This window comes from Micropterus dolomieu, linkage group LG22 (genome assembly GCF_021292245.1).
Source record: "Micropterus dolomieu isolate WLL.071019.BEF.003 ecotype Adirondacks linkage group LG22, ASM2129224v1, whole genome shotgun sequence".
In the NCBI taxonomy this organism is placed as follows: Eukaryota; Metazoa; Chordata; class Actinopteri; order Centrarchiformes; family Centrarchidae; genus Micropterus; species Micropterus dolomieu.
This window is the reverse complement of record NC_060171.1, coordinates 18,118,803-18,145,555: the sequence shown is the minus strand read 5'-3', so window position 1 is coordinate 18,145,555 and position 26,753 is coordinate 18,118,803. Positions and strand designations below refer to the sequence as shown.

Genomic DNA, 26,753 nt, shown 5'->3' with positions numbered 1-26,753 from the left:
AAAGAAAAGAAAAACCACCTAAATGAATAATTGACTGTACATTACTAACCCTTTTCTCTTTTGTACGTCCCTTGCAGGTTTGAGCTGATGAGGATGTGCTGGCAGTATAACCCCAAGATGCGTCCGTCCTTCCTGGAGATCATCAGCAGCATCAAGGACGAACTGGATCCTCCCTTCAGGGAAATGAGCTTCTTCTACAGTGAGGAGAACAAGCCGCCGGACACTGAGGAGCTGGACATGGAGGTAGAAAACATGGAGAACATTCCTTTGGACCCTGCATCCACCAGGCAGCCCTGTGCTGCCGCTGCCCCCTCATCAGGATGTACAGGAGGCACGCCGCCTCCTTCTACCCAGCAGTTATCCCCCATGCAAGGCCCAAGTACTCCATTATTGGGACCTGTGCCACCCTCCTCCCCGGGCCAGGTTGCCTCGGCCTTGGCGTCTCCAAGCCTAGCCTTGGACAAGCACTCAGGACATGTTTCGGCCAACGGGCCTGTGGTGGTGCTGCGGCCCAACTTTGACGAGATGCAACCCTATGCACACATGAATGGGGGCAGAAAGAACGAGCGGGCGTTACCACTGCCCCAGTCGTCGGCCTGCTGATATCAGACCAGCCCCTCCTCCTTCACCTCCTCTCACACAGGGTAACACAAACCTCTCCTCCATCACTTTAGGAGGGATGGATGAGGTAAGAAATGACTCTCTTCTACTGTGTGCCAGTAGATGGTATGTCCACTCCTTAAAGGTCAAACACAAAGTCTAAAAACTGACAAATAGCACAGACACTTGTTGAAGACTTTGGAGTTTGGTGGCTCAGACTCGACACTGGGGAACTCCTTCATGTGCAGCCTGTACTTCAGTTTGTTACAGAAGTCCTTCATAAAGGAAACACGATACAGGCATGTGTCCTGATTTACAGATTATGAAATGAAAATCATTTTTTAGCATATCTGCCAGCAATCCAACAGAAGAGCACTTTTTTCCTGATGATTTCAGAGAGGATGTTGTGGATATCTGAGTGTGTATTTATACAAACACGTGATTCTCTCTATATTATGGTATAGCTCCATTTCTAAATGACTTTCCATCAAAATGACTTTGTTTGCATGAGCGGACTGGCTCATGTCATGTGAGGATGCCTCTTATCATTGTTTCCTTTTTCCTGTTGATATTTCTATGGGTGTAGATCCTGTCAGGAGCGGGTCAAAATGGAAGAAGAGGGCCTATTGTGTATCTGCCAAACTATTGCCAAATCAAGTCATTTCTTCAACTTCACACAGGTCTACCTTCTTGTTTAAGGCTGTGATTCAGAGTTGAGATAAGTCTGCAAAATAATACCAGAAATGTATTCAGACTTCATGCTTCTTTTTATTGCTGCTCCTGGAGCAGTTATGTGGGGTTATAACAAGACAGAATACTGTGTTACTGTTGAGAACGGCTGCTTTCACACCTGAAGTCAAGGTTTTCTCAGAATTTGCAGCGTCTGCTTTGGGTGTGTAATAAATCTAGCAAGCCTAATGATATTTTGAGGAAAAACACTGAACTAAACTAAAATGTAAAGTTAATGTTTCTTTTCAAATCAAATGACACTATCAGTATCTTAAGATGATTATTTGTACAAACAACTGGGTTCTTGATAATAACCAACAGTTATTAAACATTATGTAGTTAAGTAACCACTAGCCCGTCGATACCATTACATGATGACAACAAGATATTTAGATATACAAATATACCAGTTTAAAATCCATATTTGTGGCATAAAGCATAATTATTCTGGGAATTATGATCAACTGTGTACATTGGACACCCAAATAATAACAAGTAAAATGCAGCAGACATGGGCATTCTTCATATACCAAATAGTTGATCAAATAATTGACAAGAAAATAATCATTCATTGCGGCCCTATGGTTTCCATATAATAACATTTGAAAAGCCAGCAAGCTGTTGCTGGTGATGGGCTTACCAAAATGTTCTGTTGCACCACCAGTCCATCCAGACTAAAACGCTCCACTTCATCGCTTCCATCTTTTGAACATCTGAGGTGAAGTACAACTCTGAATCACGGCCTCAGTCTGTCTTCGTTTTAATAAAAACAAAACATCAAGGCATCATACAATAAGTCTCATACTGCAAATCACTGAATTTCACTATCAGGGGATACGACTCTGCCTCCACTTTCACTTATTCAAACTTTATCTGACAGCGTGAATTTCATGTGGGAAGTTAACTGTTTGTTGTTCCCCGATACTGCTGTTCAAATTAAATGGCACCACATACACCACAACAAACAAACAGAGTCGCAAACCTGAGACAGAAAACAAGAAGGTGTTGGATCGGATTTCAGAAGCCTAGAGACAACTTTACACACAGCAGGTCTCTTGGGATAGTCATTAGTTTCTCTACATTTCAAACACATATAAAGGTCTTACAGTTGAATTTTAGACTGCAGGATTGTTTTTATACACATCATTGGTTTTGTCACTTTTTTAAACCTTTTTACAGTTCAAAATGTTTGCCTCTATGTCTGTACAGAACAAAGCTGCTATTTTATTCTTTTTCTCTTTTGGATGTTATATATATATATATATATATATATATATATATATGAAGAAATCCTTCAGGTTTGGTATTTTATGATCTCCACTACAGTCCATTTCTACTACAGTTCAATATCTTTGAACTCTGTTTAAAAAATTAAAATAAAACAACAAAAAATAAGATGATTTAGATATAAAACCATTTTTTTCTGTTGCCCCAAAAGGTTTTCTGTAACACTATATTTAGCTCATTGCTTTTTATTTTTATGAAATATTTCCTCCTGTATTTGTTTTGTGGATGTCTATATTATTATTATTATTATTATTATTATTATTATTATTATTATTTCGAATGGACACCTTAGGTCGATATGTGAGTGTATACTCCCTGCACCCTTTTTCTATGTGTTGTCTAGCACTGCGCCTAGCATTGCCCTCTAGGTGCAACTCAATCTCAGGTCAAAGTAAAGGCTTTGCTTTCTCCACACATTCTCATGATCGTCCTCTACTTGTCTCTGCTTGTCCATCCCCCGTTGTCCTCCCCTCCATCATGCTTTGTTGATTCAAGTAGTGCCCTTTCTCTCCTTCCCGCTGGCCCCTCACTGCCCTCTACTGTAACATACTGTACCTGCCCCCCCCCCCCCCCCCCCCCCCCCCCCCCCCCCCCGGCCCTCCTTTTTGACGTAAGGATTAGTTGCAGTTTACAAGTTATTTACTTTACTATACCAGATCTGGTATTTTAACCCATCCATTTCCTGCCTCTCCTTGACTCAATAGGGCTACTTGGGTTATCTTGTTTACCTTAGTTATGCCAACCATCTCTCGACCATTCAAAATTACATTATAATTCTTTTCTTTTTTTTCCCCCTCTTTATTACTTCAGCACTCAAGTGCAATACAACCCCACTTCTGCTAATGTTACTACTTCAATGTGATAACAGTTCTTATTGTTTGTCTTCACAATCACTGCTTCTGAAAACCAAATAAAGGATGGGTTAAAAGTCCAGGGAAGGGAACACATTTCAATCATGGAAAAGGTCTTAAAATGGAGACTGGGTAGTGAAGGTGTTTTGAGGGATTTCTCCTCAACTTTTGGAAATGCTGCCTGGTGATTATTATACCCTCCCTCCCCCCTTTCTTTGAAGTTTTTTTTCCTGTAGGAGTGTAATTTATTTATTTTTTTTATCTTCCTTTTGTGATATCAGTTTAAATCACTGTATTCATGCCCCATGATTCAGTATAAAGTTGGATTTTTTTTGTATGTATTTTCTTTGGTGTCATGACTGGGGGACTTAAAAACTTTTTTTTTTCTCCTTCAAGTATATATCTACCTCACTCTTTTTAAATATATGTATGCGAATGGAAAAAAAGTACATCTCACGCTTTCTCATCAGTTTAGAAACCTCATTATCTGGATAAAACCCACAGGGATCTAGATTAACCTCACAAAGCGGACTAGGAAAGGAGATGGAATATCTGTGTGGAGGTTTTAGGTGTGGTAAGTTCACTAGCCCACTAATTGCTGGCCCACTAAATTACAAAAAGTAAATTTATACCTCAGAGAATGCTAAGGAAAGGACTGCTTGTAGCAGCCTTCAGTACCGTGTGGTTTTGTTCTCTGCAGAATCACTTAAATTTGTTGTTGGGTATTTATGTGAGAAAATATTACAGAATTATAGCAACCTACACAATAATTTCACTTAATAGTTTACATTACAACTGCCTAGTTGTAGTGTTAGAGTAGGCGCGGCGCGGGACATAAGACGAGAGGCCAGTGCATCATCAACATCAACATCAGACATTCCATCTCCACTGACTCCCAACATATTGTCACAACGTCAAATCCTCAAAAGACAGAAACCTTCCTTTTCTCACCTAAAATGCATTTATATAGAAGTTTAAGCAGTTATAATGGGGAATATTTAAAAAAGGGAAAATATTTTTATTGACCTCCAAGAAAAACAACACACAATGTATTTGCTGTCTACCTGCAGGTTGTACTGCTGCAAGGTTGCAGCACAACCCCACATCTCACAGCTTCAGTATATTCCAAACAGAGGTCATTCACACTTTCAAAATACATTCGGTTATGTGTAGATCAGTACTGTGAATGTAACAAGAACTTTTCCGTACTTTCTACACAAAACCTTTATAGAGTTAGCAGCAACTCCACCACCTACATGTTTCGGCCTTCAGTCCTAAATGGGCAATTTTCAATCGTTCTTCAGTCAATGTTGGATTCGATTTCAGAGTTTCTTTTTTTACCCTGTAAACTATGTGTTTTTGTGAACGGCATCATTTCTCCTGTCCAAGTCTACCTGCTGAATGCCATGTCGTTCTAGCTCTAGTGATAGCTAATCTCCACTGTCGTCAGGGTGAGTCTCTTAGTGACCATTTTCTGGCTTTTTGATCATCTGAAAGTGAACTGAACACTCCTGATGTACTGCTACTTACACTAATGCTGCTGGTTCAAACAGTCACCTCAGTGGATCTTATATTGTCATCAAAAATGTGGCGTGTGAAGGAGCTTTTACAGTGGCAACTTAGCGACTGCTGTCTCAGTGCAAGGGCCTCTGGGCTGAAGGCGTATAAAATCATTTGATATAAAATGCGTGTTGAAATTAATACCTAAAAGCAATAATAAAACGAGTATTTGAATATTATAAATAGGCCACTAGTTAACTTCTAATGTGAAATCTGGGTGCTCAATCTAGGTTCTTCTTAAGCATTTTTTCTGTGCATGATTTAAGAGAATAACAGAGTGAACGATCTTTTGGTTGAAAAACAGTCTGGTTGCTGCTGAATATCACAATGTTACAGAAATCACCACTGACAAGCAAACAGCTTGTGTAGTTACTTAACATATCTGTGCGTTTATTTTTATTTTTCTCCGTTGGATGTATGTAATGATAAAATACAAACATTTAATGATATATTTCAACTTTTCAATTCTGAGAGTAGACATTACATTGCCCTGTTGTGAGGTGAATTAATGCTGAACACGTGGACATGTATAGGACAGGGATGTTGCGTAGATTACGGGTAGTCATGGTAAAGAGTAAAGAACATGATTAGAAAAAGAGGATAGGCCGAAGTTTACAGCTTCACGCTAGTTGCTTTTATTGCATTACCAGATTGCTGCGTAAATATACAGTAGCTAACTAAAAAAAATACATTCAACTTAGTCATATTTATCACCTTAATTCTTCAGAATGTTCTTCATGCAAACCTCAGGTTCATGGAGGATGCGTCAGTGCATTCAAACTGCAATAATAAGTTTGAGGTTTATCATTGTCATGCCTCTGTTTTTAGTTTTATTTGCATTCCTATACCTTCTGAGGGGGCCTTGGTCTACTACTTTTATTTTATTACAATACTTTCACAAGATCTCTGTGTTCATTACCTGATTGGGGAAAGAAATAATCTAAAAAAAATTCACTAGACTGTCTTTTTTTCAAGATCTGTATCTGAGGCCTCAACATTTTTTCACATCTATAGCTGAGATGGTGTATTTTTTTAAAATGCCATCTTCAAATGTGTATGAAAATCTCTTGTATTTTCTTTTTTTCCCCTGAAATTTTGAATAAATAAATGAATGAGAACTATAAGACTATGTTTGCTATTTATTTACCTCTGAGGCCTCATCCCCATCATTCAGTGATTATGGTCTGTAATGTGCGTCTATGTCGTGTGAAATGTCTTCATTAGAAGATCGACCTCGCTGACCGCTGGTTCGAGGAAGCGCGCTGTCATCATCTCTTCATGCTCTTTCTGGAGGGTCCTCCAGCTGGTCAAGCATGGTCTGAATGAGGGTCTGCAGCAGGGGCACCAGTTTGTCAGCTGAGGTCAGGCTGCCAGATGAGGGTAAATGGATGAGGGCTGCTCTCCTCTGACCGTGATACAGTGAGCAGTAATAGGCAAAATCACACAGGTACCTGAGAGGAAGACAGAAAGCATTATCTCATATTCTTGAGTGTCTGTCAACACAGTGCAGGAACCACAGATATAATCCAATTCAATTAATCTATGGCAGGAAACCGATGTCTACCTGCCAGCATCTCTTGAATAAATGACATCCTTCCCTGCTTGTTTGAAGTCTTTGGAGACGGCCCTCATGTTAAGGACTGAGTCAAGTTTCTGTGGTCCTCCTTCCACACAGCAGTGACTTTCAGGACAGAAGCCACGCACATCTTTGTCTCTGTATCCACTGTTCTTCCCTGTTTGCTCCAGAATGATGACACTGGAACCGCTGGCCACACCCAGATGTACAGCGAACTGGGACATGCTCACAGAAACACAAACTGTAAAGTGAGATCATCACCTTCTCATACTATAACCAGGGTGTATTTACGCGTTTCAACACTTATTATTTCGACCAGGGCCCGTAGCTTGAGGACATCGAGGTCATGTCCAATGTAGTTTACACACTACTAATAAAAACTCAGGCTTGGGTATTTATGGTTTAATTGCAGTGTGTTTGGTCAAAATATATTTAATTTAGACAAGTTTTAGGTTAATATATACATTGATGAATATAGGATTCATTATTTTTTGGTATCTGTTCAATATTTGCTGGGTTAGAGTGACTCATTGCCTCAGTATTTCTAACAATCAAAAGGCTACAGCCTTGGTCTTGAATATATATAGATGTATATATATATTTTTTTACCTTTGGGTGAAGAGTTTGCCAAATCTCTGCGATGATTTGCTGAGTCTTAATATAACTCACTGGTAACTCTTTAATGTAAACACCAGTCTGCTCTCCCAATCCGACCAACTTCAACCCCTAAATAATAATAATAAAAATTAAACTTAATGCCTCTCTATGGGCATTTCACACTGGCTGGCAGTGTATTTTCAAACATTACCTGGGCTGCTTTCCAGCTGGGGTTCAATAAAAACTGTCTGAAAGGTCCGAAGCCTTAAAAAGGGATTAAAAATCGCACTTCAGAATTAACGCCGATTTGAGAAGTTCGTGTATCCATGAGCAAAGCACTTATTACTTTACCTGTTACGACCACAATTTCGCCCCCACTCATGACGCAGTGAAGTATACAGTTAGTAAGGAAGGCATGGTGCCACGCACTTCACAACAGTAGCATATACACTGAAAAACAAAAAGACTTATGTTAGCTCCCGCAGCACACCTTTTGTCCGCTTGGGGGAGCTATTCCCCGGCAAATAGATGACGAAAAGGTTGTGTGGATGTGATGCATTCAAGTGCTTCAGGTAAATCCTCACTTTGACATTTACAGTTCCAATACAAGTTACAAGTTTAATTACACGTTTAATTAACCTGATAATAAGATTAATAAGACTGGACTGAAAAAAATGAATATAGTAAAAAAGTAAAAAATAAAAATAAAACAATACATTTTTATGAAATTTCAGTTAAAGTGGCAACTAGGCTTAAAGGCTACAGGCCAATCATTTAGACCCGTTATTTCTGCGAGATTAAAGTTAACATTTCAGACAGCACTTTAATGCAGCATAACATCTGCCAGGGACTCGGACGCGTTTGGGACGATCCTGTGAGGCAGAACACGCCCTCCTCCTTCTGCACTTGTCAAAGGCCACTGATCGCAAATTACATCAGAGTTGTGTCCACAGGCGCACACGCAAATAACACCGGGGCAACCTGTCTCCTGAATTAATATACAGACGGGACTTTTTTTCTTCTTCTCTAAACTCACTTTTTATAATTAGAAGCCACAATGTTGCCTTTCAAGAGAACTTTTGAGAGCGAAAAACACCAGCTGCAGGAGCTCAACAGCAGACTTGTCCAGTACCTTTCCAGAACGAAGCAACTGGAGCAGGAAAATGCGCATCTTATAACTGAAATAAATAAACTCAGACAAGCGAAGACGCAGGCGTGGGAGTCAAAATACAGGGATGAGATGCGGGATCTGAGGAGAATGGTGGGGCAGCTGTCGTTTGAAAAGTCCCAGGCAGAGATGGAGCGGGAGAAGCTATGGCGGGAGTTGCAGATGGTCCAGTCTCTGTGCAGCGAGCAGACTGAGGTGTGCAATGGCATCAGTGGCGAGCTGAAAGGCTGCGGGAGGGAGCTTCAACACGCTCACAAGACCAACAGTGAACTCCAGCAGCGTTTATTTCAACTGGAGAACGAGTATAAATGCTTAGAGGATGCGCACAGACGAGAAAAGGATCATCTCCGACGTCAGGTGGAGTCCCGGGTGGTACCCATCATCACGCAAACTTATCGCGGCCCGCCGGCGGCCTCCATGGAAGAGGTGCAGGAGTATGCCCGCGGTCTGTCTGAAGGATGGCTTGAGACCTTTGAAATGTACCAGCAGAAGGTGGAAGAAATGGAGCAGTCGATTAAGGCAGACCAGGCGAGGCTGAGTGATGTGCAGAGGGAAAAGATGCTGTATGCCTCAGAGTTGGACAAATTACGTACAGAGGCAGAAAAGCAAGCCCAGATTCAATCGCATCTTGAAGAACAACTGATGCACATGCAGGAAAAATTCCGGGTGGACTTCAGTGAATATCAGGTGAGGAAAAGCCCCATTAAACAGAGTAGGACAGAGAGTCCAGATTTAGGCTACATTTTAGAGAAACTGGAGTGGGGTTATGGAATATATTTCTATTTTAAGAAGTCCAAATATTACAAATGCGATACACATTTCAAAATATACAGACAAAACAATCTCCCTTTTATTACACTGAGCCATGGGGGGGGGGGGGCCCTGCCACACCCACCATACTTGAAGGCACTGATGTAGCTGCAGTGTGGCTGCTATACAGATGGTCAAACGGATTAAAACGCATTAACGGTTGTCTAAATAATTATTAGGCTATATCATCACAATGTAGGCTGACATTTCTGTCAGTAATAACTGATGACATCCTGTGACTATAGGCTCACTCTCACTTCAGTCTGTCTTAAAAAACACACACATGCAGTAGATGTTGCCCTCCAAGATACATAAAGACGTTACAAGCGTTAAGTGATGCCTGACAAGTTTGTGTTCCTCTATCTATCAAAAGCCTGGGGCGTTGCGTGCAACATTTGACCTCAGTATAAAAGGATTGAATAGCTTGAGTAGCTACCTCCCCAGTATTTTATAGCTGCTAGATTACACCAGCCACTTAAACCAATTAGCTGTCAGACAGACAAATCCTTATTAGCCTCCTAAAGATGGAGTCCTAAGCAGGTCAGTCAGTTACAAATGACTACGCATGCGCATACACTGAAGGGTGGTCCTCTTTATTGTAACAAAAACACATTTCTCACAGTTTAACCCCGTGGTAATTTTCAATTGAGCGTGACATCTGTTGTAGGATGTTAAACATTATTGGAAAAGGCTCACGCGCAAATGACCGAAGCGGTCGGGATTAAGTGGTCCGAATGATTAACGCAGTCTGTTATTGGGATCAGACTTGATTTTTACTTTGACAGTAAGTGTTCAGCCGGTTCGCCATCTTTCTGCATTAGAGCTCAATAAAAAATAAGTGGCGTTGACTCAAACATAAACAACAGATTTACAAAGTTAACAACACTGTAGCCTGCAGTAAAATAAATGAGGTTACACACTTTCTAGTTAACAAGGGAGCAGACTGATTACAGGAATTTCAGTTAAATTTAATACCCAATAGACCATAAACTTAAAATTACACTATGTGCATCATGAAAACTTAATGTTTGGAGGGTGTTTTTTCTGTTCTGTCCTGCAGATGATTATTGAACAGCTGGAGCATGAGAGGAACATGATGGCTGACACTATTGCAGAAAAGATGAGAGAGCATCAACACCTTCTCCAGGTTAAGATGGATCTGGGCATGGAGGTGGCTGCCTACAGGTGAAGAGCTTGTTTATTTTGTCATATGTCCAGTCAAAACAGATATTTTTAACAGGTCACTTTGAGTAGAATATACATTTTCACAGCAGACATTTTGACTTGTCATAGCAGGAACACAGGTGTTACTAATAACATTAATGATGGTGGCTTAAAGTGTCCTGGTAAGCTGTGACAGGGAACCAGCATGCACAATACTGAAACTGAAGCAGCTAAATGGAATCATTATTAGCCATCATTAATTATTATTTACACCTGTGCTTTTCACACTCTGACATGCCAACATGTCTAGGGTGAAAAATGCCTATGGAGAGTTACTATGTGTGAAAGAGCTTGGTGCCTATAAAACAGCAGTCCTACACTTGTAAAGGTGATTGATATTATCAAACTGTCTTCATTTACCAAACTTGAGTTGAACCATGAATTGACATTTTTTTAATGGTGATGAAAACATTCTTTTAAATATGAGTACATCTGAAAATACAGCAAGTACACTACACACATTTCTAACTTGAAGTAGAACGTTTTTTTTGTGAATTAAGAAAGTCAGCTGAAATTCAAAAAGGTGCATCCTCTCTTTACAGTTATATTTCAGTGCTTTCAAGAACAGACTGCTGGTCAAACCAGCCCCCCAACCTCTGCAGTTACTCTTAGTTTAATTAGTGATTTTATCATACACATTAGAAGAATTCAGCTGTTACTCTTCTGCTGATCTTGGCACTAAGTGCTCTCATTTGACCACTCAAATAAATTAAAAAGTAGTAGCTCACATTTACTATAACTTTCTCTGTGGTTTATTTTAAGTGTTTACGAAGCAAGATAAATTATATCGGGTATTTCATATCCTGTAATAGCATGGCATATCTGGTCTTCATAGCTAAATTTACATATGATCACATAGCAGGCTATTTTACTTTGTAAAGCAGTCAATAAACATACTGTATCTTCATGTTTGAAGTCAAATATCGAGTTGAGGTTTTGAAGTTATCCTGGGAACACCATAACATCTTACCTCATATCACAAGACATCTATGCAGTCTTCAACAGATGTTGAAATTGTCGAGGGATTCAACAATTGTATTAGTATTAAGCCAATTCCCTGGAAGTTCTTTAAGACCTTCCACTCCAGTGTGTCTGTATATGGCATCCTCTCCTCTGGCACATCTAGTTTGTTTTGGATTTTTGGAATAGACAAAATGTTTGCTCAGACACGTGGCAGTGGCATGTGTTTTTCTATGTGTCACGAGTCAGCTTTTGCTTTGGGATTCATAGGGAAGTGTGGACAGGCCTGCGTTGTAGCTTTTATTTTTAAGTCAGTCTTTCGGGGGGCACTCTCTGGAGAGGTTGTTCCATTTTGAGGTTTGCTGTTGTATGTTTGTTGAAGAATGGCCAAGCAGAGGTGAGCTGTTGGAGCTAATTATTACAAGGTCTTTATTAGTATTATGACAGCAACTTTTTACTTTTTTAATTATTACCACCGTATATGGCCAGGTCCTGGGTTCTTACCGTCTTGTAAGCCTGTGGCATTTAGTTTGAGACTGTTGAAATGGCAGAGCTGAATGATGTACACCGTCTTGTGAGGTATTTGTCTTTGATCTTTTTTTCTATATATGGGAAAAAATATTATGTTGAAATACGAGGACAAACAGTTATTTATATTGACATTTGCCCTTGTCTTCAAATGTATTTTGTCTGTTGTTTGTTCAGGGCACTCCTGGAGGGTGAAAGAGTGGGTCTGCCAGATGCTCATAGGAGGGCAACTCAACATCAAAGAGAAAGAATAATAGGTACTGTATTAAAAGTATTTATTGTTGTTACACATTGATCACAAGAGTACATTGTAAGGCTAGTTAAAGTAACAGTCTGACAGGTAGCCAAAAATGCTTATTTGCCCTCTTGCTGAGAGTTAGATGAGAAGATCGATACCACTGCCATATCTATGTGTAAAAACAACAAGTTGTGGTTTTACGGGGCGTTATGTACCGGACTATTTCTTGGCCGGGAGCAGTGACTTCATCAGTGAGTCTTCACTGGATGCCTGGCAATCTCACAGTGATAACAAGACAATGAGCTAAGCTGCTGGCTCCAGCTTCATTTTTTCCAAACAGTTATGAGAGTGGTATGAATCTTTTCATCTACTTCTTGCCAAAAAAGCGAATAAGCATCATTTTCCAAAATATAACTATTCCTTTAAGTATCTAAATATTCATGCTAATTCATTTTCTGTCTCAGACATTAAGATGCCTGCCCATCCCTACACTCCAAGAGCTTCCACCTTAACCACCAGACAACATATGGATATCAGGTACACGCCGCCGACTTCAAAGCTGAGAAGATCCCCTGTGCCTCCCTCTGGGTCCATAAGTCCCTCTAGGGTCATTCCTATTTCAGTTGCAGGCAGAGCTCGGCATCAGAGTCCTGCCTCCAGAAGGGACATGATCTCATTCACCAAAGCTCGGGCTGCCACTTCAGCCCCTGCAAACAGCACAGCCACTGCCACCAAAGACAATCTAACGGGTCTGAGTGAAAACCAAATTAGTCAAAAAACAACAGAGGAGCAAGTAAGTCCCATCAAGTCGTCTGCTACTGAGACAAAATCAGTGAGAGTGGTGTCACCGCCAATGATGAGCATGAGCATGAAAACTGAGACAGAAAGCAAAAAGAAAGTGTCAGATGAAAAAGAGAAAGATAATGTTTATGAAGGCGAGATCAAAGATAAAGGGAAAACAGTGTCTACGACAGGCCCAAGTGAGAAAAAGATATTAGACACTCTGTCTGTGGAGGAGATCATTGAAAACGTGATAAAACCAGCAGGTTTGGAAGCTCAGGTTTGCTCCTCGGGAGAATCGAAGGTAAGGTATCATGTGGAGAAAACTGAGCAGGAAGATGGCACGACTAAGACACAGATTGTGCTGGAATCCAAAGTGGAGGAAGAGCTGGATTTTTCAGAGGACTCGGCACTGGACAATCTGCTAAGCCAAGGGGTTAAGAAGGTCTCACTGGAGGACATCAAGGACACAGCAACAGGAAGCATGATCAAGAACCTGCTAAGTGGCCTGCAGGGAGGCGAGGGCCTGGAAAATAAATCTGTCAACGTGGAAATCATTGAGGAACCAGTGGAGTCTCATTGTGATGAGGAGCTTGAGGTTGAACAGAAGTCCAGGTCTAGTTTTTATGGACCCTCCTCAACATATTTCCAAATTGAGGAGCTTGAAAATGTCCCTCATGAAGCTCAATTTCAGAGAAGTGATGGTGATGCCATGAAAACCTCCATGACAGATAGAGATCATCGCAAGGGTGGATCTGTACAAGTTCAAGAGCATCCTAGAGAGGGTGAATCTTCATATTTCTCCCATGACCAAGAGCCTCAAGAATATTTTGTCTCCACACCAGATGATAATCTTTCTGAACCCGAGGAGGGGGGTGGCATTACCTCATATGGCCATTATGGTATCGTAGATGACCTATCAGATGAGAGATATTATCAAGATGTTCCCCCAAAAAGAGTGACTGTAGAGGAAAGTGATGAATACAAGTCCATGTCCAGTGATCACTCATTTGTCAAAGAGAGTTTCCCAGAGTGCATCATTGAAGAAGAGGTTCGTGTCTCCCCTGTAGTTCAGGAGTCAGTTCTTGAATTCCTGAGAGAGGACTCTTTGGAGCCCAAAGATCAGCTGAAGGGAGCTCTAGAGAAGCTACAAAGCTCAGTGTCGGGTCCACTGAAGGAGGAGTTGGCTTTCCTCACAAAAGTGAGTAGTGAAAGTCCGGAGAATGTGGCGGTCAATGTCAAAAAAGTGCAACAGTCAAGTGACAATGGCACCATGACTATAGTTGCAGAGCTGAACGTGTCTCAAACCCTGGAAGACTCTGGGCTGCTGGAGGCAGGAGATGACCTATCTGAAGAGCAGATCATGGCAACTCTCCGATCTTCTAACTTAGGCCTTGAGAAAGCCTTCCAGGGAGGGGCCGGAGTAGGATACAGCTTCAGAGTCTCCAAAGAAGAGGACGTTGTGTATGGTGAAGAGTTCGAAGGCTTCACTCACGAAGGAGAGCCTGCTTCTGAAATAACCGAGAAACATATCAAACTGGGGCCATCGAACTCAAAGTCCTTCACCTTCCAGATGGATGTACAAGGCAGCCACGATGACGCTGCCTCGGAGCAAGAGCTGCGATCTCAAGTCTCGGACACCCCTGTTAAGATTTCTCAAGAGAAAAGAGTTGCAACAGTTTACCTTGAAAGCCCAACAGATGATTAAGAATTCAGTCATATATTCAGTCAACATATTTTCAAACTCAGTACTTGCCAATGTTACTTTGTTGAGGTGCACATACAGAGTTTGTTGTCACGCAGGAGCCCACACACACGGCATTAATGCTGTTTGCAGACACTTTAATAATGCTTTAAGTTTTGCAGTTAAACATTATATACATCTAATTGATTTTGGTGCACTGTTTTACTGTACCTGCGTGTGTCACATAAAACTGGGTGTACCTATTAAAAATAGTGAGTGCTAACTAATATGAGGTATTTTAATTTAGGATTGTAATATCTACGTATTCTAGCAAATTCTTATCTTGGTCATTACTGATGCTTGCGCTTATCTTGCGCTGGTATGTGTTAACCTTTTTTTAGCTTGCAGTATATCCTCAAAGAGGTTTGTTTATTCTCTCTAGATTTCTCTATTTTTGTATTGACCCGTGCTGTAAAGCTTAAACGGCTCATTCTGCAGATTACAGCACCCTATCACGTCATGGCTGTGTCTTGCCATGTTGCTGAATCTACTTGGTCCACATTTAATGCAAGCTAACATATGACAGTTGAAGTTATAAGGTGCTGTGCGCTGTTTGAAGATTGGGGCTTTCATTTTTCTTTTGACTTGGGCACTGCTGATAAATGGAACGGTTTTACTATATATTGCATACTGGAACACAGAAGTTTGTTTTAAGCAGTAGTCAGTGATGAGTACAGAATTTAGTTAAGATTTTAGCTGAGGACAGTGTAGTGGGAGTGGAGAAAAAGATGGTAATGTGTCTTAATTTGCAAGTTGTGAATGCTGAAATGAAGGTGTAGTGGATGTAAATGTGGCACTTAAAACGGGTTGTTAAGAAACTTTCAAAGTTATGTACTTTTAGACGATTTAAATTAACTCACAACTAATGGCACAAAGCACATTTTGATTAATTATGGAAAAAATTATTATGACTATTATATAACATGATAAATGTAATCAGTGTGAAACAGGTTTGTAAAATGTTCATCTTTACATGGTATGTGTCAATACCATACATTTCTAATTTCCCAACTGTGAACATTTTGATCTGAGATTAGGGAGCTGGGAATTGTAAATTACACCATGTAAAACAAACAAAACTAGGGCTGCCAATTTGAAAAGCAAATAGTAAGATGAAAAGAAAAGTAGCAGCATAATACTGATGAATTTAAAAGATTCAGTCAAAGTGTTAAAGCAAATATAATCACATCTGGGTTTGATGTACAGTATGTCTTGTCTGGATGCCTTTTGCTTGTATACATTTGTTGGTTATCACAGTGTTGGCTTGAAGGATTCACCTTTGCTCTAACATAAGAGTGTGTGACGGTGACTATTTTTGGATCATCAGCTTAGTGGCAATGACAGTTCATTAGCGGTTGTTGTGTTGTGTTCTAGTTGCAGAGATAGAAATGGTCCACTGTAATTACAGTCTGGTTACATGTTTTGCACATATTCAAAATTTATACTTTAACAACTAACTAACTATTGAGCAACTGTTGACTTCATACATTAGCTTTCTGGCACTATCATGTTTAAAAAAATGTGCAGAAATGCAATGTTTAGTGTGAATTTAATGCTTTTATGAATATGTTCATTGTTAGAAATCTACAAAATGAAACCTCAATTAAAAACACTTGTTGCATTAAGTGCCCAGATACAGCATATTTTCCATACATGATCGCATTTGCAAACTGCAGTAATTTATAGTACTATAATAAAAACAAAAACATGATTTCATCAGTGCACTTAAAAAAGGAATCTGTGTTAGGATACTGTATATGGACGTACACAGTGTAATCTGGATACCACGTGCCATTTCATAGCATAAAAGAAAATGTGTACATGAGCAAACAGAAAATCTATTGATGTATAAAGAATTCAATTCAATAAGCGTTTGCCAACATGGACAAACCAACATCATTGCTTTTATTGACATAATGATTTCTTTTGAACAAATGACATTATTGCTTTGCTTAAAAAGGTTCAAGCCTGTGTTTGGAAAGTAATTCATATCTTAACACAATTAAAACCTATTGTGTGTATGTTTTCTGAGTGTGAGTATTTTTTTCAAAGCTAACTCATTTCAGCTAATGCACAAAATCATGTACCGCCAGTGGATTTAACAGACAAACATATTTCTTTAAAAAACTATATGTCAGTAGTTATTGGTTCACACCTGCAAGGTTATTGTAGTGACAAAATAAAAAAAGAACATTTCAAGAGTCCGACATAGAGTTTCCATCATTGCCCCTGGATGGTACAACTGAAAGTGTGTGAGGTTTTGTTTTCCTTCTACCTTGCCTCTGTTGACTCTCAGCCACCTCCGGTGCTCTGCAAAAAATATAGTACATGGTTGCATCACTGAAACATGTCTGTTCTCAACTCATCTTTTCCTCCATCTTAAAGCTGGGGCAGGTAATGTTAGAGAAACTAGCAAGAAACAGCTACATTTTGAAAGTATCCAACAAAAAAAATAAAAAATCCATCCCCTCCCTTCAGGCCCCCCTCCAAAGCCACTCCTACAAAACACATTTTCATTCACACTGAGTGCACAGCCAGAGTGTGCGCAGGCAGCATTGTCTACCCTAGCTTTAATCATACTATTAAATTAAAAAAACAGTTGTTTGGCAATTTATCATCAGGAGAATCAAATGTCTTGATGTAATATAAAGTACAGTTTCATTAGTGGAAAAAGTAAGTCAATGTTCTGCAGATTTACCGGGCCAGCATGTCCACAGCTTTTTGGGTAGCCTTTGTCTTCTTGTGCTGAGGACCGTATAGCAAACTGTGGATCTCCAGGCACTATAATAAATTTTAAAAAATTTATGACAGTAGAGTGAGGGATCAGTAGAAGATGAGAGGTACAGCTCATACTCAGAGGGGAATAAATACTTCCTAGCAACATGTGAATGCTCTAAACATCCAAAAATAACCACTGTAGCAGTCCAAGGTTTAGATAACACCTGTGCTGACCACTCGGACTGTCGGATCAACACGGGGGATCTGGTAGATTTATTACAAGGACTCCAAAGCAACAACCCAGGTTAACTCAACACATTTAAGAAGCAGCCTGAGTCATTTTCCACTCTACATTTAGTTTGGTTCAATCAAATGAGAGGAAGGAGCAATGGCTGCTTAGCTCTATGACATCAGAAGTTAATGCCTAATTTAACAAAATCCAGAAAAAAACATTTTATCTACAAACAAATGTATATGATTATACAGCGTGTGCATGCAATGTCACAACAGACATGATAAAAGCCTGCCTGCATTTCTGCAATCATCAGAAATAACAAGATGTGAAGAGAACTTTGTAAAAGTCAGGAAAGAGGGAGCGAAAAGTTTCCCTCTCCACCAGGAAAAGTAGAAAACACTCAGTAATCTGGAAAAGACCCATCTGGCCTCTTGGATGTTTTCACTGTTGCTAAGGTTGATGTAATGGAAGGGCTTTCTTTCAGCAGCACTACAGAGGGAGGGGCACTGTCAAGTGTATGTCTGCATGTGTGCCATTGTTCTCTTATGTTTTTTTAGTAAATCATATGCAATGTATCTACTGTATGAGACAGGCTTCCTTTGGAAAAACAAAAAAGTTACTCAATCACAGTGCAGATGGTGTCATGATGACAGGAGGAAAAAAAAGTTCTAACATATTATCTCTGTGTCAGTGTACATGTGGTGTAGAGTGAGCCCTGACATACCCTGTCAGTGGGGGAACTGGGACCCTCTCTGCCCCATAACAAATCAACATAGCAACTGGGCTCCTTTACTTACAGACATGTCATTACTAGTATGAAGAAATCCCCATTTACTAGTGTATTTAGTATGTTTGATGGGCAGCAGAACTGAGCTCATATGGCAAACATGTGCAGTCATACTGTATGTGGAAAAACAAAAACACTCATTGCATAAGGACTAAATAACAGATGAGAGGAGTGACATCATTAAATGAACTAAAAGGCTGCCGTTATTCAATATATGTGTGCTGAAAGATGTAGGAATGTCACTTTTGTTTCAAAGGACATAATGGCATGCCGCACTAATTGGGGTCAGTGTCCCTTTAATTGAAAGCATTTAGCAAACTGCCATTCTCCTTCCAAAGTTGTGTTGCCCATCTGACAGGCTCCATCCAGACTGAGGAAACACAAAGTCACTCTGTGTGATATTTTACACCAGGGAGGGCGCCTCTGCACACTGCGCCCTTCCAAGATTAGCATGCGATTCTGATAGCGCTGAGCTTTAGGGAGGATGGTGGAAATAGCTCATCTCAACATGACAGGAACTTTTTGTGTTTATATTTTGAGCAGGCGGCTCACTGGTGACACTCCCACTGACTCCTGGCCTTTTATTAAAGCCTCCCAAATATTTTGGCAGGGTCACGTTGGATGATAGTAACCTGTCCAGCATTTCTAATTTGCAGTTAGAGGTTAAAACAAAGACAAACAATAGATGTGCCGCCTGTGTTCTGATTACCCTTGTCATGGTCCGGTGGGCCTGCTTCATCTTGCCCTCAGTCATCTCCACACTTCCTATCAGCTGAAGGGTGTCTGCTACCTCAGCACTCAGGTCACCGAACGTAGATCTCTTTGTAGCAAGAGAAGCTCTCTGGATCTCCACACATCTCTGCAATGGTACATCAAAAATAGGTAAACCATCTCTTGCCATCGGTGGTGAGAGCCACACCCTGTTTAGCAGGTGGAATAAATCCCCTGATGGTGTTTCCATGGTGCTGCTCTCTGAACAAAACAATTGTGGATACTGAAAATCTGCAATGGGTTTTAAAATTTCATGAGAAAAAACATATGATATATTTATGATACTTATATCAAATGCTGGAAGGAAATCACTGCAGTGGCATTGTCTCACTGGTTTTGCAGATGTGGATGTTTGTAAGCGCGCGCGTATGTGTGTGTGTGTGTGTGTGTGTGTGTGTGACCTCTTGCTGGCCATTGAGGAGGAGGAAACGACAGAAATCATCCTGGGTAGCGAGAAACGCTGGATCCTGTGCACCTGCAGAGTTTTTGTATGCACTTAGACTCTGCTCAAAGTATTGACCTGCAGAGTCTACACCAGACACAAACACACAAATGATGCATGTTAATTTAAATTAAGGCAATAATTGACAGAGTAACTGAAAACACATACTGCTAAAAAAGCAATGAACTGTTTTCTTTAGCTTTTCCTACATCAATCCTTTTAATTAATCATCGTTTCCAGATGTTAAGCTTTAGTAGTTACCATGGAGCATACATATGCCTTGGCATAGTTGACATGGGTGAATCATACAGACTTGACAGAACTTGGTCTTCAATGTGGATATTATAAGTCTGATTTCCATAACACCATCTTAAAGAATTTCACATATAGGAAGACAAAGGGAGATGCATATCCTGATTAACCTCTTGTGCACATCGCTCTGACCTAGGCTGTGTCTGTGAATAAACTCACCATTGTGATGGGGCTCTGCTGCAGCACACAGGATGAGGGCCAGTCTGTGGGAGATCTGAGCCCCCTCTAGCTTCTCTAGGCTGTGACTCATAGCAATGGCATGAGCCTAGCAGAAACACCCACGTGAAATAAAACAGATCACATATCACCAAAATAAGAGGTGTGGGAACATTACCCAACAACAAAGCCTTGCACCCTCTCAAGAAATCCTCCTATGTTGCGAGTTGTGTATGATGCGTCAGAAATATGGCCCTTGCCTTGGAGAGATGCTCTATGGCTCGGTCCAAATGACCTTTGTCCTGTTCAATGGCGGCCATGTCCCTATAGACAGAGCATGTCTTCTCTAGCTGACCACAGTCCCTCAGCAGTTGCAGAGACCTCTCACACTGGCTTAAAGCCTCATCTGGTCTGTTCTGTCTCTTATAGACTCTATAGAGTAGAGAGGACACACAAATGGACAGATTTTCATAGACAGAAAGACAGACATGAAGACAGTGACCAGTTCATCACACTGTATAAGGCAACAGGACAGCGCAATGATTAGAGAGTAACCCTTCAAATAGTTTTTCTGCATGCAAGTGTAGTTGAGCAAAACACATAATTATTTAAATAAAAAACGCTATCTAATAACACTCTTTATTATTAGTATTATTATTAGACTATTAACAGTGTACACTATTTACCCATAATGTTGTTACTTCAGTACTATAGCCTGGAGGGATTGATTGGTCTCTAGCCAAACCCAGACCCAGCGGAGTGGTGAATGCTTTTGGCTAATGGCTGCAGATGAAGTCTGGCGTAGTGAAGACTATAATAGGGAAAGCTTGCACATTGCCCTTCTAACTGTTTTTGGTTGCATCCTTTCACAAGTCTCTAACTGTCTCCTGTGGGACTGAAGATTACCCATCCCCAACTTTAACTACAGCCTCTCAGACTCTGACAAATAACTCCTGCTGTTTTTACAAACTCTAATTCTGAGGTGTTTAAATTAGGGGATACTCTCGCAGTCTCAGTGGAAACCACCAAAGAAAAGCTGAATAGCTAAGCGTGGTCCTTGATTAGTCATGGGGAGCTTAGAGTTCTACATCTACGATTTGTCACCCGTCTGTACATATGCTGTTGCTACCAAGGTCTTAGGCTTTGCGTGTTTTGCTGATGCACACAACAGAGTCTTTGCTCTTTTAAAAGACAGTCACTTCCTGAGTTGCTTGGGCTTGTACAGAGAAAAAAGCCTTGGGAGAGTAGCGAGAGGAGATGAGATGATGGCTGCGTTAACCACTGCAAGGACACTGGATCCAACAGGTTGCTCTGCTAATGGCTTCCAACCATCTAATGGACTCTAAATTTAATTCAGCTCTCCAGTCAAGGGGGAGGGCACACCACTCACTACTGTAAAATCTCAAGCTACATTGCTGTCAAACAGCAGTACAGGAAACCGCTTTTCACAAAACAGTCTTCCCACATACAAGTTGTATGTTGCTATCTGGATGACAATCAATTTACCTACAGAATGCTCAATGAAGTCTGTCAAAGCACGCCATTTGATTTAAGGTTTTATCCAATGTGCCCTCCAGTATCATGAGTACATACAGTATGTTTTAGCAGGGGCAACCTGTATGTGAACCAAAAGTCAGTGTTATGGCATCCTCACATCCCTGGACCACGTGGATCTGGGTATTCATGGCTCACTGGTTAAATGTCAGCAGCACAGGTTCCACAAACAGTGTGATGGTTAATTTCTCAGAATTTTCCCATGAATCCAAGATTATCCTAACATGTCATGATGGATAGTAGGAGTGCCCCGCCCATAAGTGTTCATGGAGCAGGCACTTCAGCTCCTTTTAGGGCAGCAACGATGGCTGAAGCAGAGCTACATTCCAGCATGCTTCCATTTGGCCCGCCTGGACAGACAAGAGACAATACCCCTCTATCCTCTCATTCACTCTGCATCCTTACACACTTCCTGCCAGAATGGTAATATGCCACAGCCCACTGAAATCTACGAAAAGTCCCCAGGGCAGGAAATTTATATAATTAAGGATTTGTAGATGTGTTGCCAAGCAAGCCACACAGACCTCTTTTGTAAACGTTTCCAGAACATAGTTGACGTAAGCTTGCTCTGGGCTTTCACTTGGAAAATAATACAGTAAGACCAGGCCAAAGTAAAAACAGAGGGACAGAAACACAACAGCTTGTTCCAGCAATTCTGCATGGTGCTTTGAACTGATGGCATTCTGACTGATGAGAGTTGTTATTCTGTACCTCGGGTAGATTTGGGTAAAAGACTATGAAGAAGAATACTAAACTACATGTTCAGTCTTGGGTAGTGACTCTCAATCATGGCATCTACAACAAAATACCTGATTTAAGAGAGAATAAGAGCTACCTTTTTGGAAGGAAAACAAACAGACTCTGGATCCCAAGTATAGGAATACCACTGGTATTTGACATACAGTAGCTATGCTGTACACTATGTCTGTGAATCCAGTCAATAGCCTATACATAAACAGTATACATAGAGAGAGACATGAACAGGGCCACTTCATACCACACCAACAGCAAACAAAACAAACAACACACACACACACACACACACACACACACACCAAATTTAAACCCAACAATAAAGCTTCCTTGAATCAAATATCCCATCTGGCTGAGTGTACACCTTGAGTGTGAATCTAAAACCAAGCAGAATATGTTTGGACCAGGTTCTATAAGAGAGCTGAGCTTCCATTATTGTTGCAGGCTTTGGTGGGAACATTCCCCCCCCTATCACAACAGTGTTGACTGTCAGAGCTTTAGAAGCATGCCAAATTCTTAGTCATCACCTAACAAAAAGAGATTTAGCAAGCTTACACGCCAGCCAGACTCTGCACATTTTTTCAATTACACACATCATGTCAACAAACTCTGACTCTGAAACAGACCAAGATGGCATAATTTACAAATTCCTATGAGTGTAGCTCACCTCAGCTGCTGATAAGGCTTGTTTACTGTAAATGCGGCGGGAGCCTTGCTCCCCTTTCTTCACAACGGAACTTTCAAAAATGGGGTCCTACATACAAGTCTAAGTGGGGCGATCTCAACCCAGGTAAGACTATACTTGATTTCCTGTTTATGCTTCTAATTTCACCCACCCAGTTATCTAAGCTATGACAAGTGCCAGGCAACACAGTCCCCTTAACAGTGTATCAGTGTCTCCTGCACTTGATGTCTCTACTTGGTGTCTCCACCATGATCCGTTAAGTCTATAATCTTTTCCTGACCATGTTGTGCTGCCCTTAGGACCTCTTAGGACCCCCCCTCACCTGATATGAGGTGAGAGGGGTTAACAGTTAAGGAAGGAGTTAAGGTTAGAGTGAAAGAAAAATAAAAAAAGGCAGAAAACATATGGAGAGAAGGAAGAAATTGTTTCAATAGGAGGAGAAATGCTTCTCCACCATATGTGCCTCTGCTTGAGCTGTGAATAGATGAGTGCACATGCAGAAACCCCACCCAGCAGGTCTGTAAGCATCATTACAAAACACCCACGCTGACTGCTGAGTGGACTGGACAACCACAGGGGAAAATCCTGATTAATCAAGTTGTTGTTCACAAGAACATGAAATAATGAGGTTTTCACTAGCATAAAGTTAAGTCAGCAAACCCCCCCCCCCCCACTCCAAAAACCATGTCGAAGGTTGATTTTATGAATATTTGTGGGAATCTATTGCCATCTTGTGGACAAAATTAGATGTTAAGGTACTGTATTTGAAATTGGGAGAGTTTGAAGAAAATAAATATTATTTAGGTATACTACCAATTGCTAAAAATGTAAAATCATCCAGGCTATACTCTGAATGCACTCCAGCAACACCGGACATGTTACCTTTTAACTGGGAATAACCCCAAGCTTGAACATGATACTATAAGTCACAGGAAATAAATAGAGCAAATCACGTGATTACCAGACAGCAAGGTCAACAACCAAGTAGCAGCTGTTATTATTATACGTACTATAGTCTGCAAATGCTGTATTAAAGCCTTTAATCCACAGTATATTTACCACTTTTCTGTTATGACTAGATACTGTATCTGCAGTATTGAAAATATTATACAAAATGGTTTTCACTAATGAACCTGGATAGTGATGTGGAGATTTCCAGCTCAGTCTTTATCTTCTCTTCCTGGTTGATGCCATCATGTTGATAAAGCTTCTCAAGAGCTTGTTCTGCCTCCACAAAAGAAGATTCTGCCTCCTCAAGAGTCAAAATCAGTCAAGGACCTATCCAGCTTGTTATCTGAGTTGATAAGTCTTGTTCAATCCTATACATTATTATAAAACATATCATGGCAAGGATATTTGGCTGTAAGCAGCGAGGCACCTCCCTGTGTGAGGTGTACGCTCAGGAGACACGTGAGAAACTCGAGCTTTTCACCCCTGCAGGAGGAGATGGAGGTGCAGAAAGGCAGCAGCTCTCTGGCCAGGGCCGAGTATTCCTGGGCCTGCAGCCCCCAGCCTGAGGGAACAAAGAGTCATCAGTGAGTGTAGACTGAACAGCATGCTAACTCTAAATCTGAACATCATCTTAACATTATTCCCAATTAACAACCCTTTCATTAGCAGTTGTTAGACCAAAGTAACACCACATGAAAAATGCATAATGCAGGAGCTAAATCTGTATCTATCTTAAGTGGTAATATTTTGAAAATCAATTTTATAATCTGCAGTTAAGTGTTACAATGTACTCACAATGTTGTATAATCTATAAATTACCTTTGAACTGGAAATATGCTTTAGCCAGTCTGGCATGGGCCTGGGCTAGTTTCAGATGTTCCTCTCCATATACCAGTCTAGTCAGAGCCACACAACGTACCAGGTCCTGGATACAAGCATCAAACTGAGACAGTAAATGACTGTCAGTATAACTTCTTTTGATGGCCCACTGTACCACGCATCTAAAGCCATATCATTAATCATTCTGTGTTACAGTGTAGAGCTTAGATTAGCTTTTAGAAACTAATGTCAATCATTCACCTGGCAAATCGTGACATTATATTGGGCAATATAAATTGACTTGATTGGATGTGTACCTTAGTAAAAAACCTTCTATTCAAACTAACAGAAAGCACAGTCTCTAATGGCCATGTCTCTTACAGCACATGCACACGCGTATCCCGGTAACATGTTGCCCATGTAAACATTTTATCCTGGATAAGGTCTTGCCCTGGTTTTGAGAAACCTTGGTATGCTACCTGGAGTACTCTGATAGATGCCAGGATACTGTGGCGTATAAACACCTTATCCACATGTTGTATCGTTCTTTGCTGGCATACAAATTAGCTGAGATGTTGAGGATTCAAGACGCACCTGCACACAGACAATCAGAAACCTGGATACTGTTATTATCAGGTATATAGGCAGGGATATGTGTAATCAGGTTTGTGGTGTTCCATGTAAATGTCATCTCTCGAATATGATCAAAACCAGGATAAGACTTAAAACCAGAATATTAATGTGCATGTAAACATATTAAGAAAGAACTATTAGTTGAACCCTTTGGAGTGTGCATACATCTTGTATAGATTCACTATTATGCATCAGCCCTGTCAACAAGACCAAAGTCTGCAAGATAAGTTGTAAAAGCACATCTTCTGGGTGCAACTAACTGCAATGAATGTCACTGCAACCATATACTGTACACACCTCTTGGTTGCCCTCATGGGCCTGAGCTCGGCTGTCAAAGTGTTTGAGCTTTTCTTCAGGTGGCATCATAATAAATTCCTTCTTAGCATATCCTGTTTGTGACGTACTCAATACATCTGAGTCACGGGGAGGAGATGTATCAACCCCTCTGCTGGTGCTTCCCATGCTGTCAAACAAGGTACGTTATGTCGAGGAGGACATCCATTTAAGTTAGAGCAGTTTTTAGTATCTGAAATGCTAGCTCTTACAAAGTAGACTCACTTAATACAAATGCATTTAGGACACAATTGATACGGGTGCTAATACAGTTTAATATTTTTTTTTAACTTTAAACACATTTTTCTTTTTATCTTATGTTTGGCGAGGTTATTGACGTTACCATTACCATCTAGTGTTACCTTGACTGATCCAAGGGTTAAACAAAAATATTTGTAAGAACAGATCACTTACTCAGACGTCATTGCGTGATCAGCAGCCATTTCTTTTACAATCAATGTAAGATGCAAGGGATCTAACCGCACAGTCTATGGATGTAACGTTAACCCGCCTTCTACCGTTTGTGCTCTTTACGTTTTAGTTTCCGTGGTTACGCTGCTACACCCGCGAGCGTGACCAACTGCTGCTCTTCTTCCTCTTCAATGTTTCATTGGGAGAACTGAACGTTTAGGCTTAAAATAACCCAACACACAGTAAGTCTAAAACCATGTCACTGTAACGTTACAGGAGCTGGGCTGTCCATCTCTGGAAACGCCTTTCCTGAAAGTACATAGCCCAAATAGTGTAAAGGAAATGGGGTGCATTCAAGAACCGCGCTGTTCTTAAATAACCCAATTTAGATGTCTTTCATTTACTTTACACTGCCGTGAATAATTATAACAACAGGTTTAACGTTATTCTAATAAAACAAAACAAAAAATACGCCTAACAGTGAACGTTTATAGGTAGGTATAGAGACACCAGGCTGTTACGTTTAGTGTTTAAAATGTAA

At 40.6% G+C, this 26,753-nt stretch overlaps 4 protein-coding genes across 6 annotated transcripts in view; 2 read left to right on the top strand and 2 right to left on the bottom strand.

The window, feature by feature from the left end:
• The window catches only part of igf1ra (insulin-like growth factor 1a receptor), a 72,884-nt gene extending 69,846 nt beyond the window's left edge, over window positions 1–3,038 (top strand). Inside the window, exon 21 of the mRNA XM_046037357.1 lies at window positions 78–3,038. Coding sequence (XP_045893313.1) covers window positions 78–603 — 526 coding nt within the window. The 3' untranslated portion in view covers window positions 604–3,038. The remainder of the gene's footprint in view (window positions 1–77) is intronic.
• Window positions 3,039–5,391: 2,353 nt separating this feature from the next.
• On the bottom strand, window positions 5,392–8,825 carry pgpep1l (pyroglutamyl-peptidase I like). Its single transcript, XM_046037363.1, has 6 exons — window positions 8,237–8,825; window positions 7,552–7,650; window positions 7,412–7,464; window positions 7,213–7,329; window positions 6,592–6,818; window positions 5,392–6,478 (listed from the first exon to the last, which is right to left on the bottom strand). The coding sequence occupies exons 2-6, from the start codon at window positions 7,580–7,582 to the stop codon at window positions 6,304–6,306; spliced, it is 603 nt and encodes a 200-aa protein (XP_045893319.1). The 5' UTR covers window positions 7,583–7,650; window positions 8,237–8,825; the 3' UTR covers window positions 5,392–6,303.
• Window positions 8,100–16,673, top strand: synm (synemin, intermediate filament protein). Its single transcript, XM_046037358.1, has 4 exons — window positions 8,100–9,055; window positions 10,239–10,363; window positions 12,068–12,147; window positions 12,593–16,673. Exons 1-4 carry the CDS (start codon window positions 8,258–8,260, stop codon window positions 14,614–14,616), a joined length of 3,027 nt encoding a protein of 1,008 aa, XP_045893314.1. The 5' UTR covers window positions 8,100–8,257; the 3' UTR covers window positions 14,617–16,673.
• Window positions 16,537–26,524, bottom strand: ttc23 (tetratricopeptide repeat domain 23). Of its 3 annotated transcripts, none has more exons than XM_046037359.1 (12): window positions 26,216–26,524; window positions 25,766–25,931; window positions 24,836–24,959; window positions 24,422–24,578; window positions 24,199–24,324; window positions 20,334–20,505; window positions 20,077–20,182; window positions 19,867–19,974; window positions 19,565–19,692; window positions 19,102–19,251; window positions 17,351–17,433; window positions 16,537–16,962 (listed from the first exon to the last, which is right to left on the bottom strand). In XM_046037359.1, exons 1-12 carry the CDS (start codon window positions 26,242–26,244, stop codon window positions 16,848–16,850), a joined length of 1,464 nt encoding a protein of 487 aa, XP_045893315.1. In that variant the 5' UTR covers window positions 26,245–26,524; the 3' UTR covers window positions 16,537–16,847. The 3 variants fall into 3 exon arrangements, with proteins under 3 accessions (XP_045893315.1, XP_045893316.1, XP_045893317.1); XM_046037360.1 differs by having other exon boundaries at window positions 24,836–24,941; XM_046037361.1 differs by lacking the exon at window positions 19,867–19,974 and having other exon boundaries at window positions 26,216–26,522.
• Between the last annotated feature and the right edge of the window lie 229 nt (window positions 26,525–26,753).